Source organism: Dendropsophus ebraccatus, chromosome 10, assembly GCF_027789765.1.
Source record: "Dendropsophus ebraccatus isolate aDenEbr1 chromosome 10, aDenEbr1.pat, whole genome shotgun sequence".
In the NCBI taxonomy this organism is placed as follows: domain Eukaryota; kingdom Metazoa; phylum Chordata; class Amphibia; order Anura; family Hylidae; genus Dendropsophus; species Dendropsophus ebraccatus.
The window spans coordinates 71,923,877-71,943,753 of NC_091463.1; the positions used below are offsets into that span (position 1 = coordinate 71,923,877).

Genomic DNA, 19,877 nt, shown 5'->3' on the forward strand with positions numbered 1-19,877 from the left:
AAATGCAATATATTTCTTAACCACATCTAAACATGCATTTTGTTTTTTTCAGGTTACTCTGGAGAACTGTGTTGAGGTTGGACGCATTGCGAACACTTACAATCTCACTGAAGTTGATAAATACGTCAATAACTTTATCCTGAAAAATTTCCCTCCTTTACTAACTACGGGGGAGTTTGTGAAACTCCCGTTTGAACGCCTCGCCTTCGTGCTTTCTAGTAATAGCCTTAAGCAGTGTTCCGAGCTTGAACTGTTCAAGGCCGCGTGTCGATGGTTGCGTTACGAAGATTCACGTATGGAATATGCTGCAAAACTAATGAAGAACATTCGATTCCCTCTTATGACACCACAAGACCTTATAAATCACGTCCAGACGGTGGACTTCATGAGAACTGACAACACGTGTGTAAATTTACTTTTGGAAGCTAGCAATTACCAAATGATGCCGTACATGCAGCCGGTTATGCAGTCGGAAAGAACTGCCATTCGCTCGGACAACACTCATTTGGTGACATTGGGGGGAGTTTTAAGACAACAGCTGGTGGTAAGCAAAGAACTGCGGATGTACGACGAAAAGGCCCATGAGTGGAAATCTTTGGCTCCAATGGATGCTCCCCGATACCAGCATGGAATAGCAGTCATTGGAAATTTTCTTTATGTAGTCGGTGGCCAAAGCAATTATGACACAAAGGGAAAAACTGCTGTGGACACGGTTTTCAGATTTGACCCTCGATACAATAAATGGATGCAAGTGGCGTCTCTAAACGAAAAGCGTACCTTTTTCCACCTAAGTGCCCTCAAAGGTCATCTGTATGCTGTCGGTGGTCGAAATGCAGCTGGTGAACTCGGTGAGATGTTTTTCTTTGCTTCTTTAGTTCCGATGCGTCCGCCAGTATCTACATATTCATAACCAACGTGAAAACACTGTGCCAGATCTGTCATGTTTAGTACTAAAGTCCTCAGCACACTTGTATTTTTTAATGCAATTAGCGATAAGTTGAAAACAGTGCATGGCCCCAATCTCTCACTCAGCTAAAGCGAGCGGTATATGGAATTAGAAAAGTCCCATAGAGTTGCATTGCAATGCAAATCTATGGGATTCTGGCATACCGGTTTAGAGCAGGCCACAAATATGTTTCCCCGGATGCCTACGGCTAACGTAATAAAATTGAGGTACACATAGCGTCTATTTGTTTTTGTTTTTTGATATGTATTTTGTTTTTGCTAAAATTGCCATCATGTCTGGACAACCAAAGAGTTGGCTTCGGCTGCCCTGGCATGAAAGGAATTGTAGTTTTGCAACAACCTGAGTGCTGAGGGTTCCACATCCCTGACCTTTGTCAACACAGAACTTAGTGGCAAGCATGAGCACTTTTCCGGCACATACACCTCATTAATGGGTGGTCAGGACTATATAAAGGGAGCAAGGCAGTCCTTGTGTTGCTGAGTGAGTCTTTTCCAAACCACATTCACTATATGGTATGGTATCAAGGGTCAACACTCTTCAGGGATATAGGGCTGTTACTTTCCAAGGTTTCTCTATTTGCACTTTTCTGTTTCAGGAGTGGTCACGTGGATTTTCTTGATGTAGTGTTTGTTTTTAGGTTACTATTAATATATTAAAGTGGAAAAATTACTTTGCTTCAAATTGACAGTTGTGTGAAATCCAGTTTTTTTCAACTTTTGGTAGTGCATTTGGTGTGTTTTTCACTACAGATGGTAGATGAAGTGCAGACGTCGCCTAGTGTCTCTATTTTGAGGTCCCAGTAGAAAATAAGTTTGACAATCTACTCTGATCTGGAAGAGTTGGGCATCTCATCCATGCTGACTAGAAAACATAATTATATTATGTTAGTATTTTTACTATATAGTCACTATTAGAGTTATTTCTAGTCCTGTCAGATAATTTCCATATCCAGCCAGCCAAAGCTTGTAACTTACAGAACACCTCATTTACATGTGATCTATATAGGTTTGACTGAGCCATACTATTTTAGGGACCTTTTAAAGGGGTTATCCAGCACTACAAAAACATGGCCACTTTTCCCTCTCTCGTCTTCAGTTCAGGTGTGGTTTGTAATTAAGCTCAATTTACTTCAATGGAACTAAGTTTGAAACCCCACCCAATCTGGAGACAGGAGAGGGGGAGAAGTGGCCATGTTTTTGTAGCGCTGGATAACCCTATTTAACAACATTCATGCCTTGTTCCTTCACCCCTCTCCCACAGATTTTAGACCATGACCCTTGGTAATATCTGTATAGTGCAAGCTATCTGTCCGTTTGTTTTTTTAGCCTTTAATCGACTTTTATTTTTTCTTACATCAGTCGTACCTGGATAGGTGGGAATTTTGTCAATTCTTATTAGCCATAGTAAAGAGTGCCATTGCAGATAATAAGCAATATATTTGTTCTTACTTCACCTCTGGAAGCAGGACTGTGTGTATAGTTGCCTGGGCTATGAGCTGCCTTACAATGAAGCGTTATTCCCATGTTCCAATGCTGTTCAGTTTTCGCTGTTGCCCGCGTGACCTCTTCTCTGACTCCCCTGAGTCTACAGCGCTTTTCAAGAGACCAGTAGTCAAGGTCTTTTATATGCATTGCAGAGTGCTCTCATAGGGATGCATAGAAGACCATGACTTGAGGCCTTTGTAGAATCAGGACAGTCAGAGGAGAGGTCACGTGGGCCTAAAAGGCAGGGGTACGTGAAAATTACTCCACGCCATGGCAATGTGATCAGCCCAGGTAATTATACGCGCAACTATGTACGTCGCCGCTCCATCTGTTGTCTGTGGAGCTGCTGACAACAGTTGTGCACGGCTATCTCTGGTATATCCATACACAATGAATGGAGACGCATGTGCCAGTACCCAGTACATCCTCCAAGCATGACACCAGTCCCATTATCCAACAACATGGCTTTACATATGGTGATTCCTTCATATTGTGATCAATGCTGCGTTTACACTGAGCGATAATTCGTCCGATCGTACGATTAACGATTTCTAAATAACGATTTGTTTTTGAGAACGATCAGTGTTTAGACGGAACGAAATATCGTATGGAAAAATCGTGTTGCAATCGTTTTGCGGTCGCTTAAGCCTATCTCACACACAGGTTAAATTGGTGAAAGACTGTTTACAGGAAACAATCTGCGATTTTTTTTTTTTGCGAACGACCAACGACTATTTGAGAACATGTTCAAAGATTAAAATGAATGATTTCTCGCTTGTCGCTCAAATGCGATCATTATCGTGCAAATTCGAACGATAACCGTTCCGTGTAAAAGCAGCATAAATTGTAATCTTTGTCTTAGTGTACAGGCAGGACACCAAAATCCTAAACGTAGTGTTGACTTGCCAGACCTTTTGTCATTTAATTTACACACAACAATTGGCAGGTCTCACAGGTTACCTTCTCCCTATAGCTGAAGATCTACTTTTGCGTGTTCAGCCATGTATAGTGACCATGTATGTGTTTTTACACATTAAGACAACTGTAAGCAACAATTGCAATTAGCGAAATTACACACGTTAGTGAAGCGAGTAATGGTATCTTCACAAAACTAGTCTCCACGGACACCGCCAGACAGATCCTGACACCCTCCATAGTAGAACCACATAGAAATATTGGGCGGACAATCTCTTACTGATATTTAGGCAAATAGTATAAGAAAAGGCAGTGTTAGGACTGGTGGTCGGGAGCTGGTTAGTATGTTTTTTACTTATTTTATATCTCCCTATGGTATCTCGCATGTCTCCAGGGCTTGGATTGTGTATAATGACAGAGGGAGACATTAAGCTTAGCACCGCTGCGATCCCATCTTTGCTCCTCACGCCAAACCAGGAAGTGAAAGCAGGACAAGGTAGAGCCGACCCGAAATAGGATAGATGGGACAACCCCTTCAACTCTTGACAATTTGGCACCTATAAAAATTTTAGAGTCCTACAGTACTTTTACATCTCTTATGCAATACAGTACATTTGGTAAGTGCCGGCAGCTTTACAGTATCAATGTGTCGCTGCTGACTAGCCTACCATGTATAATATTCCTTCAAGTTGGATAGGAAGGGATCTGAATTTTAATACTAATTTACTAATTTTGCAATTAAAGTGTTACAGTTTTTTTGTTTTTTTTGTTTTTTGTTTTTGTTTTTTTGCAGAAATCAATAGTACAGGCGAAGGCGATTTTAAGAAACTTTGTAATTGGGTTTATTAGGAAAATAAGTCATTATCTGCATTTAAAAAGACTTTCCCCAGGTCCCCCCTTCTCTCTCATCCACTGCATATTATAAGAAAATCTTGACTCTTTTTTTTTTTTACATCAGTCGAGCCCTGTCTAATCTATGGAGGGGAGGAGGGAGATTAGTCGGCAACAGAGAACAAAGGATTACATAGCTGAACCTGTGTGAAAGCTGTATTCAGAGGTCAGAAAGGTCAGTGCGGACTTCAGAGGAGATAGCCCGGTGATGTAGCTGTAAATTAAAGCGACTCTGTACCCACAATCTGACGCGCCCCCCCACAAACCATTTGTACCTTCAGATAGCTGCTTTTAATCCAAGATCTGTCCTGGGGTCCCTTCAGCAGGTGATGCAGTTATTGTCCTAATAAACAACTTTTAAACTTGCTGCCCGTGCCAAGCGGGAGTATCTGTGCCCTAACCTTGCACCACCCCTCCGTCCCTCCTCCCCTCCTACCCTCTTCATCATTAGGAATGTCACTGGAACATTTTCTCCATGCTGAACATTGCTTAACGATCCAGCCCATGTGCCGGGCTGCCACTGGTGAGGAATAGGAGGCAATCTGCCTGGAGCATTCCTAATGATCAGGAGGGTGGGAGGAGGGACGGAGGGGTGGTGCAAGGTTAGGGCACAGATACTCCCTTTGGGCACAGGGCTGCCAGTTTAAACGTTTATAAGGACAATAACTGCATCACCTGCCAAACGGACCGCAGGACAGATCTTGGATTAAAAGCAGCTATCTGATGGTACAAGTGGTTTGGGGGGGTCAGATTGTGGGTACAGAGTCACTTTAACTCTGTTGTCCTGTTTTGGTGCCTCATCTCCCTCCACCCCTCCCTTCTCCATAAGAGAACCATTAAAGACAGGGGGAGAGCTTCAAACTGATTTTTCATGATAAAAATGCATTTTTCGGCTAATAAACCCAATTACAAAGTTTCTTAAAATTGCCTGTAATATTGATTTCTGGGGAAAAAAAAAAATGTAAGCGACAGTGACAGCGCAGAGGCCATTTTCTGTCTTGTATGGACACCTTTTGCCCTTGTATTACAGCTGCAAATCCCTGTCCTAGTGGCTCAATAACAGCATCATAGTGACCTATGACCACAGGTCTCATGAGCCAAACAATCTTCATATTCCCAAAAGGCAAAGGATATCTAACATGGATACTTAACATTGTAGTTTACAGGAACAGAAAGATATATGCATTTTAGTCATGTTCATATTCTTGTTCCTAATGAAGATGATGATCAGCAGCCAATATAACTTGCCTTTTAATGATTCCCTTAGTATTACTATGGTGAGCACCTGAGAGGTGGACAGAATGGGGATGACGGATGCAATGCTCTGTGTGCACCTTCTTATTGATTTGTAGGCCTTTGTATTGGAATCTGCACATTGCTTCACTCTCCATTATCCCCTCAAGCTACAGCAATGCTTTTGAAGCATTTGATGCTTTTTTTCTCTTTCCCCTAGCAAAGCGTTCTGTTCACAATTGATTTAAGGAAAAATCTCCTGGCAAATAATGTATTTTATGTTTTGCCGTTTTCTGCACACCCAGGGTTCCTATTACTATTCATTGCAGTATGTAGTTTGCCGATGTCAGGGATTGTTATTGGTGAAATGTTGGATTGTTATATCCCATAAACAAGCTTCTGACCGCCTTCCTTATATACAGGTGAGGGAAGGTCTCTGCAGATTTTCCTACATTTATCATTGGTTCCAAGCAGTATGTGAAGTATTACCTTTTATATAGGGAAAAGGACAGAGGGGTTCTACTTATTTGTAGGTTAAGTAAAAGTCTTAATGTGCAGTTCCGGTTTGGAGTGGCTTTAATGACTGTATTTCATTGTTAGTTCCTTCTTACAGCAATGACTTCCTCTTCTGATGATAACCGGTGTGTGTGTGGGGGGGGGAGCGTACATTTCCCAGAGCAGCTCTGTGTATGTTGTCTGCAGCAGGGCTCAGTAGCTCCCCTAGTGGTCTGTGCATACATTACAATGGGAGATGAGTAGAGATGAGCGAACCTGGAGCATGCTCGAGTTGATCCGAACTTTCGGCATTTGATTAGTGGTGGCTGCTGACCTTGAATAAAGCCCTAAGGCTATGTAGAAAACATGGATATAGTCATTGGCTGAATCCATGTTTTCCAGACAACCTTAGAGCTTTATCCAAGTTCAGCAGCCCCAGCTAATCAAATGCCGAACGATCGGGTTCGGATGGACTTGAACCCGAACCCGGTTCGCTCATCTCTAGAGATGAGCTAATAAGCCTGTTATTTGCTGATCCAGAATCTAGTGAGTTGGCCATTCATTCTACTTAAAGGAATTGGAGAACTGAGAAAGGAGATGACATATTGATGGGGAATATAGCTTTCTTTCCGAAGAATGAGAACTTGAAATTGAATCTGTCACCTGTATATAATAATGTTAAGTTATGGTAGGCCACCCCTGGTAGCACTGATTACTATGCTACCTTTATTATTTATTTCTGTTTGGTTGTTCTAGAGATATACAAATGAATAGAATTATGAGAGTTACTTTGTTGGGTGCACTTGGGGAGTTACAGTGCCCCTCCTGGCAGCTAACGGAACTACACCCACTTATAATAATTCATATGCCTTTCACTCTGTCATATTGAAAAATCATTCTTGCACAGTAGCATCTTTGGCACAGCGCTCGTCCTTTGCTACCGCCCAGGAGCGGGAATACACTGGGTGACTTGGCAACATCACGAGTGAAAGGCATATGTATATCTGAGCGGGTACAGGCCCGCTAATGGCCGCGGTCCCGGGCTACACGCTGCACCCTGGGATCGCGGCGGTTCAGAGCAGGGTCGCCGCGTGGCCCCGCTCTGAACGCCTCCTGGGGACATATGACGTACGGGTATGTCATATGTCCCTAAGAGGTTAAAGGAGAAGTCCGGCAACATTTTTTATTAAAATATTGTATTTCCCCACAAAAGTTATACAAATCCCCAATATACACTTATTACGGGAAAAGCTTATAAAGTGCTTTTTCCCTGCACTTACTACTGCATCAAGGCTTCACTTCCTGGATAAAACGGTGATGTCTCGACCCGACTCCCAGAGCTGTGCGGGCTGTGGCTGCTGTAGAGGATGATGGAACACTGAGCATCCCTCTGCCATCATCTTCTCCAGCAGCCACAGCCCGCACAGCTCTGGGAGTTGTGACATCACCATGTTATCCAGGAAGTGACATCACCATGTTATCCAGGAAGTGAAGCCTTGATGCAGTAACAAGTGCACGGAAAAAGCACTTTATGAGCATTACCCGTAATAAGTGTATATTGGGGATTTGTATAACTTTTGGGGGGCAGTACAATACTTTAATAAAAATTTTTGCTGGACTTCTCCTTTAAGTTTTCTAGTCATCATGAACTTGCTGGATTACTAACCTATGTTATTAAATGAGTAAATTGGAGCATTTTAGTCCAGGGTTTGGGTTACTTTCTTATCTTTCTTGCCGTGGACTAAACAAATGTATCAGCCAGTCTATTTTTTTTACCGCCCAGGTTCACATCTACACCTGACTTATTGCAATTTTGCCTCCCTTTTTTTTAATAAACCACTAAAGTTTAGATGGGAGTCAGCCGTAACCCCAACCGTGCCCATGATTTATGTGCTCCAGGTCTATTCTCTACCATCTACTGGTGGCACAGATAGAACAGGAGCCGTCAGCTCTCCTGAAGCTTCATGTGGTATCCGTGAGACTGGACATTGTTAGATGGGGCCTGGTTAACAGCATTCAGGTTATTGACTACAGACTAGACGCTGAGTAGGATTAGTCCAATTTATGTAAAGTGATCCGCCACGTTGTGTCTGAGCATTGGGCAGATGCAGTTGAATTTCTTCACATACATTGTGGGTTCAATTTCATATACAATTAGTGTGTGTGTGTATATGTATGTATGTATGTATGTATGTGTGTGTGTATATATACTCTGTACATGTACTCTGACCCAGGAAGTCTCCCTCACCTTCCAAATCATAGCAGATCCACTTCAGGCTGGGGCTTGCATCCGGGGACAGGACTGTGGAGGTAATCTCTTCATAGCTGTAACCCCTGTCTCCTCGGACAGAGAGTGCTGCTATACTGTGCCCACATATTCCCATGCTGAACAAACACCCCTTCCCCATTGCTGTCATGTGACCTCTTTCTGACAGCTTTCCTGCTTCTCTATTCTAGCCTGTTGTACTACGCTACTGCATTATGGGGATCTGCAGTTCCATCCTGTATCTACAAACTGCTGCTGTGTTATCAGGGTTATGCAGTTACTATACATTATACATCACATGCTGATTGTTATACTATACAGTAACTTATAATATCACATATTCTGCTGTTTCTGAATGTTTGTTTCATCTGTTTTACATGTTATTCAGAATAATAAATCATTATTTTTGGGGTGTGGAACCAATTATCTGCATTTCAATGATTTCTTATGGGAAAATGTGCTTTGGTTTAAGAGTGGATTTGGATTACAAGCACAGTCCCAGAACCAATTATGCTCGTAATCCAAGGCACCACTGTGTGTGTGTGTGTGTGTGTATATATATATATATATATATATATATATAAATATATATATATATATATATATATATATCATACATACATACATACATACATACATACATACATACATGCATACGCACACACATACATACGCACACTGATGTAAATAAATTCATACTGTGTAAACAACTAATGATCCACAACATAATTTAGGTTTTACTGGAAAATCCCTTTAAGTAGTATATTTAGAAAATACTTCACTTCCTTTATTTTTTGTAACAATTGGTAGATTTTAAGTCCTGCTTTCATTTCCATAAACTTGGACTCTGCATGTTTATTTGGTAATCTTCATGTCAAGATTGAGACATACGGCCAAAATTTAGATAAATAGATTTTTTTTTTAAAAGCTAAATGAGTCCCCTTTGCTGACAGTATTGATCTTCTGTCTAGTGTTAGAGCCTTTAATATTAGGCTAAACGGTTTTATTGACTTTGCAAAAATTGACTCTCTCTGCAGTCTATGGATGGTTTTAGGTGGCCGTAACACAGTCTTATTTAAACTTCCTACATAGGACAGTCTAAGCTCCCTTATGTAGGACTGTGAGGTCTGTGTTTTGACCCAATAATATGCCAGTATTTTTCGACTGTCTAAAACAGTCATGTCAAACTCTGGCCCGTGGTGCCATTATTTTTGGCCTGTCACAATTTTCCATTGCTGTGTTAAATCTGGCCCTTCTGATGTTGCAGCAGATTATAATATGGGTGGTCCGGATGGCTACTATATAAGACACTATTGGGAGGGCCGGCTACTATATTGGGCGCTATTGGGAGAGCTGGCTACTATATAAGAAACTATTGGGGAGGGCTGGCTACTATTTAAGACACTATTGGGAGGGGGGCTACTATATAAGACACTATTGGGGGCTGGCTACTATATTGGGAGCTATTAGGTGTTCTGGCTACTATATGGGTCACTATTGGGAGGGCTGGCTACTATGTGGGGCTCTAATAGTAGGCCTGGCTAGTATGTGGGGCACCATTGGGAGGGGCGGGCTACTACATGGGGCACAATTATGGGATTACCTACTGCTTGAGGGATATAATGGGTAACTACTATGTGGGGACTATTACTTTAGGATAAGCAGTGCCAGAAACACCACATACACTTTTCATTAATTATTAAGGTTGGCCCGCGACTTTGTCCAATTTTTTTATTTTGGCCCACTGTGTATTTCAGTTTGACACCACTGGTCTAAAACCTGCTGAATAGATGTTTGCAGTATATACGCCTGCTACCTTTAACAAGGAATTGTCGTCATCATTGGAAGCTTAGTGTTTGGCAATGTTCAGAAGCTCCATAGAGAGTGAATGGAGCGGTGGTCACACGTGCGCTGATGCTTTATTCATTCAGAGGACATTTGTCTCCGGATTAGTGGGGGTCCAGCAGTCCGATCCCCTCCAATCTTGTATTGTAGTGGAGACGGCACTTCTGTAGTAGTGGTGCTCATGGCGGGATGGGGTTCCAGACGTAGTGGATAAGAAAATCCTGGCACTCACCAAGTGGAGTATTGCTTCTTTATTGTGTGCAAAACATAAACTACAGGAGGACACATTTCTACTTATAGCCTTCATCAGCTCCGAGCTCTCTCCTGTGTACGGCGAGCTTACTTACACTGTTTCTCCTATGAACGGAGTAAACTTAATGCAATTTGAGATGTAAATTAATGCTCACAATTTGTGTTTATTAGATTAGAAATAAGCAGCTCTTATGTGAACTATCATTCCATTTTTAAGAGTCAATTTGTTTTGACTGGTTTTATTTGAAGTGGTATCCTGTAGGTTTCTACAGGACTCTTCACGGCTGTCACTCTCTAGAGGCTCCGCGTCTTATAATAAAACTAAGCCCCACAGGTCAGTAAAGAAAATACCAGACAGATTTGCTAGCAGCCTTCTAAATCAAGCTCATAAAATGAGGAGTTACTTTATAGCTTGTGTGGTCTTTCAAAGTCACTTTATTTCTTGGGGATTTCTTTATTGCAGTGTCACTTGTTGAGATGTATTCTATCAAGGCTCCATGTATCACGCATTTACCCTGACACTGCAGAGCCGACAGAGCGCTATTCGTCATATTCATTTGTCAGTGTGAGATTGTTGAGTTTGTGTCTAAGTGAATGTAAATGAGGTAATAGCGCTCATTGTATGAAATTCCTCTAGAATAAATGATACTTGTAACAGATTACTGCTGAGTGTTGAGGGCATGCTAGTAAGTGTCGGGGGCATGCTTTTTTTTTTTTGGGGGGGGGGGATTGCAGGTGAATTAGGGTGCATTCACATGTACAGGATCTACAGCAGATTTAAAGTTGCCGATTCAAAACAAATCTGCAGCTTCAAATCTGCTGCAGGTCCTGTAGGTGTAAATGTACCCTAAGGCCATGTTCATACACAGGAGCGGCCGGTCTCAGAAAAGATTGTCACGGCCAGTACAGCCGCAGAGTTCTGATGTGGGCGCGCTATGAAGCGTGCGGCCGGAGCCAATCACTCCACAGTGTGCACTGACAGGGTTTTCTGCGACCGCTATTCAATAAATAGCGGCCACAGAAAGCGGACATGGTTGACATTGTTTGCAGCGCCGATAGGGATCCCGGCCGGAGTATATACCATGTGTTTACACTCTGTCCGGGATTCCATAGGCGGCAACGGCACGTATATTTTCGTATTAGTCACGGCCGTTGTTGCAGTCGGCAACAACAGCCGTAGTTATATGAAAATATACATTGTGTGAACATAGCCTAAGGCTGGGTTTACACGCTGTAAGAAGGTGGCCGTTCTGTGACCCGGCTGTGTAACAGAACAGTTGATGTCTGATGAACTTCATTTTTAATTGGAATGCGGACGCATTTGGGTGTTCCCGCATTCCAATTAACCATAGCCGACAATGTAAAGTGTGGCCGGAGCTGTCAGTCAGCTGTCAGCTGCCGTCAGTCTTGTGCGTCTGCTACTCAATGAATAGCGGCGGCACAAAACTGACACATCTGTATTTTGTGCGGCCGCTTGGAATCCCAGCCGGGATACAATCGGCTAGTTCATTGAATAACGGTTGTGGTTGCAAACCTGCAACTACGGCCGTTGTTTAATGACTTTTTATGTTGTGTAAACGTAGCCTTAAGATGTACAAAAAAAAGGTTTTCTTCTCCTCTACTGCCTATTTGTTTTTCTACAAAAAAAAATGTGCCGCATGCGTTGTCGCAAACATGTATTAGTAAGCAGGCTTAATTCAGTAGAGAACTGTTAGAAATCTATCATGTAGCGTCACATTTCAGTGCAGCGTTGCAACAAGTGGATAAAACGCTGGAGCGCCAAGACAAAGTCCTGTGATTCATATGACTTTGCTTTCTGTGGTATGAATAAAGAAGTATGTGTAGTGTGTTCCTCCTTTATAGTATCGCAGTAAGACGAAAAAATTATAACAATAAAAATAATCATGCAGCGGTTCTTACTGAGCAGCCATTCATGGCCTTGGAATGAAATGGCAGATTACGTAAATGCGCCTCTTACCTTTTGAGCCCTCGAGAAAAATGCGCCCTTGTTCGGCTTTGATAAGGTATAATGGGGGAACTGATCCCAAAATTGAGTAAATTGTTATCCGTTAGTAGCATAGCGCCGACTTATTTTGCAGTGTTGTCCTTATGCTTTATGCTTTATTCCTGCACCGGTGGATTAGCCTTGGATGCCTCGAGGAGATGTTTATGGTTCCTGTGCTATGAAACTACGGAATAATAACATTTGATGAGTTACTTTCCATTGTTTGTATCAATAGAATTCAGGATCTGACATCTGCTTTTTCAGCTATGCGGATTTATTCTATTAAGAATAAGTACATTCTATAGTTTATTATATAACACAAAGATGAATTGAGTTGGAAGACAGTAAAGTGTTGGCATCTACAGGTTCAGCGGTAGTCACACTTTATGGAGAAGTTCTCAAAATGTGCATTGCAAATTTTGCCCCTTTTGCATCTTCAGGTTGATCGGTTATGTAATTATAGTACCGGTCATCAAAAATAACTTTTGATATGTCATCAGACATCAGGATATCAGGATGTATAGCCGGGAAGAGAGTGCGGCATCTGTGTGGTCCACTCCCTGACTGTATCTCCTGATCGGCTAATTACAACAATTTAAGTCTATGAGGCTACATTGTCAGAGTTATTGGCCGGGTGGGGAGTGGGTTGCACAGCTGCCGCTCTCTCTTCCTGTCTATATTTGACAATCACGGTAGGTCACAACAGAGAGACCCACTGTTATCAATAATTTTTGAATTGCCTGGTGACAAGTCGAGTTATTTTTGATGACTGGTACACTTTAAAGAAGTCTGTTCCACAATTTTCCTGTCTGCTGATCGCTAAAATGGGGTCTGGAGCCCCCCGTTCCTTCTCACTGTGTGATCGCTATGAAGGAAAGTTTAAGAACAGCGGTCAAGCGCGTAGCCTGCTCCTCCACTAGAGTCCACAGGACTAATAGAGGTAGTTGTTTCTCTCAGTCCCATAGACAATGAGTGGAATAGCAGTGTGCATGCATTATCACCATTCCATTCAAACCCCTGCCCACTGCGGTTGTATGGTGAGGAAGGTGAAGCTCTGGAATCCCCATTCTACTGATTGTTGGGGACTTTTGTTGGTGATTAAGGTCAATTGTGGACCCAAAAGCATTTCTGGTGTTTGAAAAACTTGTTCTTCATAATCTAACAGTAAAGTAATATGTAGTTTACTATAATCCTTGTATCCCTATTAGGTTACATGTAAAGTGATGACCTCTTCTTCTCTCTTGAGAGAAATTCAAAATACTCCTAATACAGATAAGCAGACAATATTCAGAAGCCATTCGCTTCTCACAGATACTTGCAACTGGAGTAAGTTTCTCCAAATCGAATCGGCCCTTGATCTTAGTCCTAAAAATGTAGTTCCACTTTTAGAGTGCCACGATTGCATGGAAAGTCAGGTCTGACACTCTGAAGTTTCTTAGGACTGTGATCAGTGGATACAGTTCTAGACTTAAGAATGTTATACCAAACTTCCAAGCAATTGGGGAACTGCAAAAGCGCAACTGATTTAGTGGATTTAGATTAGAAAAAACTTGCTGTAAATAAGCACAGCTGTACTCACAACTCTACCCTTGGCAAATAAAAAACAAAACAAAACTTAATTACAGTATACATTTGTTAATTTTTGGGGACCCCTCCGATGAGGGAACTATGCTTATAGGTCTGAGGTAGTTGATAATGGCACATGCATGCCCCGAAACACTGGATACCCCAGAGTCTTCCATTTGTGACCCTTTGTTGACCAGGTATCACAACCTTATTTTGACGTGTGGTATAATTGTGCTATTAAGGTCCTTGTCTTTTTCTTTTATTCAGCCACCGTGGAATGTTACAATCCTAGAACAAATGAATGGAGCTATGTCGCAAAAATGAGTGAGCCGCATTATGGCCACGCCGGGACCGTATTCGGTGGACTCATGTACATTTCAGGTAATTATTAGCTTGCTTTTTTTTTTTTTTGTAGCCATAGGTTAAGGGGGGAAATTTATTAATGTTTTTGGTGTCAAATTTCGAGCAACTACTTATTTGTTAAAAATAATGTGTGTTTTGTACAAAAATTTACAGTGTTTTGCAAAAATTTGTGACTTTTTTTTTTTTTATATATATATACCGGTATATTGTTTGTTTTTTGGGTGAAAATAGTGATAAATCCCCCTAGTAGCCACATCTCGATCTTTGTAGTGGCCTCCAGAAGGCCTTATCCCAATGTACATTGTATGTTTTACTACTAAATGAATCCTACATGGGTGTCCCATGCCAGATGTAACAGGTACTCGTGTGTAATGACAATGGAGCTACTGCTCTAATGTCTAGAGTTAGTTGACCAGAGTAAGGTGGCTTCCATTGCAACATGAATGCAGGTTCTCAGTGGGCTTCTATGATGTCCAGCTCTGGGAGGCATGAGAAAGCAACACATTGAAGCATTGTATTGAATATTATGAATGCAATCAAATGAATGTAGTTTATTTAGAATTTATTTGGCACATAAAATAGTTCCCATATGGGTCCGTTCCCGCTACGGAATCTGCGGCGTGGACTCCACTCTGATTCCGCAGTGTGAATGGGACCCTAAATTGTCATACTTTGAGATGAATGGTGCAAAAATGCAAAAACATTTTTTTAATATTTTCATCCCTATATTCCCATAAAAATACTAATATAATTCAAGAAGCAAACTCTTGTATGGATAGGATGATGGGAAAAATTAAACAAAAAAGGAATGCTATTGGAATGCAATGATGATAAACTATTTCTTCTACATTAAGGCCAAAAATAGGCTGATCACTTGTTCTTCATAATCGAACAGTAAAGTAATATGTAGTTTACTATAATCCTTGTATCCCTATTAGGTTACATGTAAAGTGATGACCTCTTCTTCTGTCTTGAGAAAAATTCAAAATACTCCTAATACAGATAAGCAGACAATATTCAGAAGCCATTCGCTTCTCACAGATACTTGCAACTGGAGTAAGTTTCTCCAAATCGAATCGGCCATTGATCTTAGTCCTAAAAATGTAGTTAAAAAAAAATGTAACATATTTACAATGTTCTAGCCCTTGTAGAGAGCTGTATAATTGGCTTGTGCTGCACCATTATTTATAGTCTTCAGTAAACCTAGCATTGCTGTGGTGTATGGAGGGAGGTTTGCTATTTAAGACTTTTTTTTTTTTAAGGCGGGGGGGGGGGGGGGGGGGGTGAATGATGCTCTGTAAATTTACCCCATCTTTTATGTATGTCTATTAAAGGTAGTTTTACTTTTATGTCTGTTTCCATCCCTGTTTTCAGTATCCTCAGTGGCATGTGGCAGCGTCCCACCGGTGACACATAGGGGGAGTTTGTAGTGTTACACTGTGCTGATGTGTGAGTGAATGCGGCGGGCACACACAGCTGGTGACATCACTTGCCAGCATCTCCTGCCCACTCTATTTGCAAGCAGGAGGCATGGGATAATGGCTGCACCCCGCTGCGGGCATAATGACTCTCTTGTCAGGAGACTGCTTTACTTTCTTGCATTAATTCTGCATGTAGTTCCCTATGGCTGATTGATTATTAGCTTAACCTGTATATAGTGGATTTTAACATGGTCTCCCAGTCAATGATGATTCACTTGCTATTGATTTTCTTGAAATCAGATAAAATTATCTTATGAAAAAAAAGAAAAAAAAAATCGCTATTGCTCGCCAAGGATCAGTGTTTGTTTTCCGAAAAGCAACGGTCTATGTCATGGGACTAGCAATGCATAAGAGGAAATAGATGAAAGAACTATTGGAGGAGTTGCTCTTTGGAAAGTTAATCTCGCCCTGCCTGCCTGTATAATATCTCTCCTAGGGATATGGAGAACAAGCACCCAGCGTTAGCCACCTGGAGCTTGCTATTAATCGTCCCATTTTTCCCTCTTCCCATTCAGACGCCGCAGCATTGTAGAACAATTATCAGAATCTGTTGATATTGCAGCCGCAGCATTAAGATATTTATCTTTAAATCCAGAGAGGAACAATGCCTATTACTTTGACAGAAGTCTATTATTCACGCTCGACCTCTGGGTAAAGCCTTCAGCGCAGAGTAATAAATTAGATTAAATCCAAAGACGGTCTATTTCCCGAAACAATCCGAGACGGCGTTGCTTTACTTCTCTGATAGCCATTCTCCAAAGCCTGTGTAAGTGGTCCTTATTTATGTCCCGCCGAGAGGCTCATCACAGGAAGAATATTCATTTCACAATGAAGAAGTCAATAGAGCCCAGCTGCAGCTGTACTGCTCTCTACACTGGCCTCATGGAAACAGCGAGATGGCTGCCCTTCCTGTCATCAGCGCTCCCTTCCTGAATGCGCGTGAACAGGATTTCTGTTCTGCATTTAGTGCACGCCGCATATTCTCATGTTAATTGTTCCGTCCCTGGAAAACAGATACATACTGAATGACTTCCTTTATGCAGCGATACACTTGCTGAAAGCCGGATAACTTTCCCTTTTGTTCGTACAAGTTTCGTCTCCCTCGCTGCCTTCATCTGATTAATATTGAACCCCTCACTTATTGTATCCTCTCCCCCTCCCATCCCTCCTCTTATAAGCTTGTTGCAGATCAGTGACATGAAAGCATTAATTATCTGTAAGATATAACTGTAAACTGGCTAGAATAGCGCCAAGAATAGCTGGCTAACAATGACATATTGTTGCTTGGGCGCTGAGCTGCCACACTTGGTCGGGCTTCAGTGGAGGATGTAAGGAACGCGTTGCTAAGTGCACATTAAATACTTTTGCACATAATTATGTGAGGAAAGCAATTCATTCACATAAAGAGTTTTTTTTTTCCCCTTCTTTTTTTATGCTTGAAATACAAGCGAGGTACTTGTTATATTGTTACATCTATGCATTGTATTTTTTTCCCTTCCTTTTGTGAAAGCCACGAGATATGACCTGTATAGAATGTTGAATAACTTTCCTTGCATTGTATAATGTTCTTGGGTTATGTTACTTCCAAACCCATCTAAAACTGCAGCTTTTTGGTTAATGAGCTCCTTATGAGTGTCTACCCTAATACAGCAGGCTCCCCATCTCCCCCTAGTGGTGAATGTTTTCATTTAATGTCATGTCTTTATGGATAATTTGGAGATCTTGATAGATAGAGAGATAGAGAGAGAGACATAGAGAGAGATAGAGATAAGATTACAATCCAGTCCAGTAAATTTAATATAATGTGAATATATGAAGCTTATCACCTGATCAGGTCATTTTGACACACTGGAAAGTCATCAGCCATTGGACACGCATATCCTTGTGTAAGAGTATGTGCACACTGAGGAATTCTCACGGATTCTGTGAGGAATTGAAGAGGAAAGATTCTTGCTTGAAATTCAATTCCTTTTCTGCTGTGGCAGCATAGGAGCAGAATTCAAGCGGAATTTCGAGCAGAATTTATGCCCCATTGACTTTCATAGGATTCCTCTAGCGGAATCCGCCAAAAGAATGGACCCATCAATTCTTTGGGCAGAACACGGAATCTAGACGGAAATTTCCGCCGTGTGCACTAATGCAATAGAAATACAATAGAATAAAATATAATAGAAAACAATGGGAGTCAAGATGCTCATTTTTTACGGGCACAAATTTCGAGCAGATTCCTTGCACATTTTGACGCAGAATCCACTTGAAATTCCGCGAGAATTGCTCAGTCTGCACATACCCTAATAGGGCAAATGGCGGCTGATGACTGCAAAGGGCCACATGACTTATCAAGCCTTTTGAAAGTTCTGTAGACTAGTGCTGATCACTGAGATCAGAGCTAGTTTACTGACACTTGGGCTAATACAGCCCAACTTAAGCTAAATCTCTTCTACTTTCATCTGCTATATGTCTAGTGCCTAGTTTATAGATCACAACTCTCAGAGTGAATGCTGGAGTAAGGCTGGGTTATTGAGTGATATCAGGTTGGAGCTAGATATTCTTTGAGACTAGTATACAAAATATGTTAATTACTAATGCTATTAATGATTTTGGCAGGTGGAATTACACACGACACCTTTCAGAAGGAACTGATGTGTTTTGATCCGGATACTGACAAGTGGACCCAGAAAGCTCCCATGACTACAGTACGAGGTCTTCACTGCATGTGCACTGTCGGAGACAAACTTTATGTAATTGGTGGAAACCATTTCAGAGGAACTAGCGACTATGATGACGTCTTGAGTTGTGAATATTACTCTCCATCCTTGGACCAGTGGACTCCAATTGCCGCAATGCTACGAGGACAAAGTGACGTTGGGGTAGCGGTTTTCGAAAATAAAATCTACGTGGTTGGTGGATACTCTTGGAACAATAGATGTATGGTAGAAATTGTCCAGAAATATGACCCTGAAAAAGACGAATGGCACAAAGTTTTTGATCTACCAGAATCCCTTGGGGGTATCAGAGCGTGTACTCTTACAGTTTTTCCACCAGATGACAACAGTGGTTCACCGTCTCGGGAATCTCCTCTCTCAGCACCTTGAAGACAGATACTGTAATATCTTTGCACTGCATCAAGATGGATTTTTTTTTCTCAGTTTCCGTGAGATAGTATCAAATACGTTTGCCCAGCCGGATTTGGCAAATCCTCTTCTGTAAAGAATTTTGTACTATTAATTTGGCATAGGTTATTTAACAGGAATATCAAACAGTTTATTTAAAATGGCCAAATGTTTAAAATCAGTTGGTTCGACTAGGTACGTATGCAACGCTGGCTATGTAATTGAGAGGCGGTGGAGATGGGCTTTAAGGGTCCTGTCCAGTCACATCCACCTGGGATTCACATAGCCCCTCATCTATTTAAAAATTTACTTTAAAATGGTTTTGTCTAAGCGTAACTTTCTGAATATTTATTTAAGCACTTACCCAAGTTTCCTTTTAAAGGGCTAGTAGTGTCTTTTCAAAGGTGAGAGTGATGTACATCAATTTACAGTTATTCTGCAATGTTTGTGTTGGCACCATCTGCTGCATAGTTACGAGGGAAGTCTGGTCCATCATAGATTCCTGTCCTGTACAATTCCTATTGCGAATAGTCTTTAGTTGCGGATATGAGTGTTTTCATAAGTAATTTGGTCACCTATAAGTCTTGATGGGGCTTATAATAAAATGAAGAAGAGCTGAGCACAACTTGAGCCTATGGTTGTATCCATGTTCACCTGGACTCCCTAGAGTTGCATCCAACTTCTTCAGCCACCGGTATTCAAATGCTGAACGATCGAACTGGAGCATTTCCGACTCCCGGAGCATTTCATGTCTATTCTGAAGCACTAGAATTTATTTGTTTGTCAGTAAAGATACAGGCTTGGGGAGGTTAAATGGTATCTGGAATTTTATTACACTAATTATATCAAGAAGGTTAATATTACCCCATCTGGCTTATAGAGCATATCATGGGTGTCAAACTCAGGCCCTCCAGCTGTTACAAAACTACAATTCCCATCATGCCTGGACAGCCAAAGCTTTAGCTTTGGCTCTTCAGGAATGATGGGAATAGAAGTTTTGT

At 41.5% G+C, this 19,877-nt stretch overlaps 1 protein-coding gene across 4 annotated transcripts in view; it reads left to right on the forward strand.

The window, feature by feature from the left end:
- KLHL13 (kelch like family member 13) overlaps nucleotides 1-19,501 on the forward strand; it is a 70,516-nt gene extending 51,015 nt beyond the window's left edge. For all 4 annotated transcript variants that reach the window (XM_069943243.1, XM_069943241.1, XM_069943244.1 and 1 more), the window contains 3 exons: nucleotides 53-848; nucleotides 14,187-14,300; nucleotides 18,371-19,501. In XM_069943243.1, the coding sequence (XP_069799344.1) occupies nucleotides 53-848; nucleotides 14,187-14,300; nucleotides 18,371-18,858 (1,398 nt within the window). In that variant the 3' untranslated portion in view covers nucleotides 18,859-19,501. The remainder of the gene's footprint in view (nucleotides 1-52; nucleotides 849-14,186; nucleotides 14,301-18,370) is intronic.
- The last annotated feature ends 376 nt before the right edge of the window (nucleotides 19,502-19,877 follow it).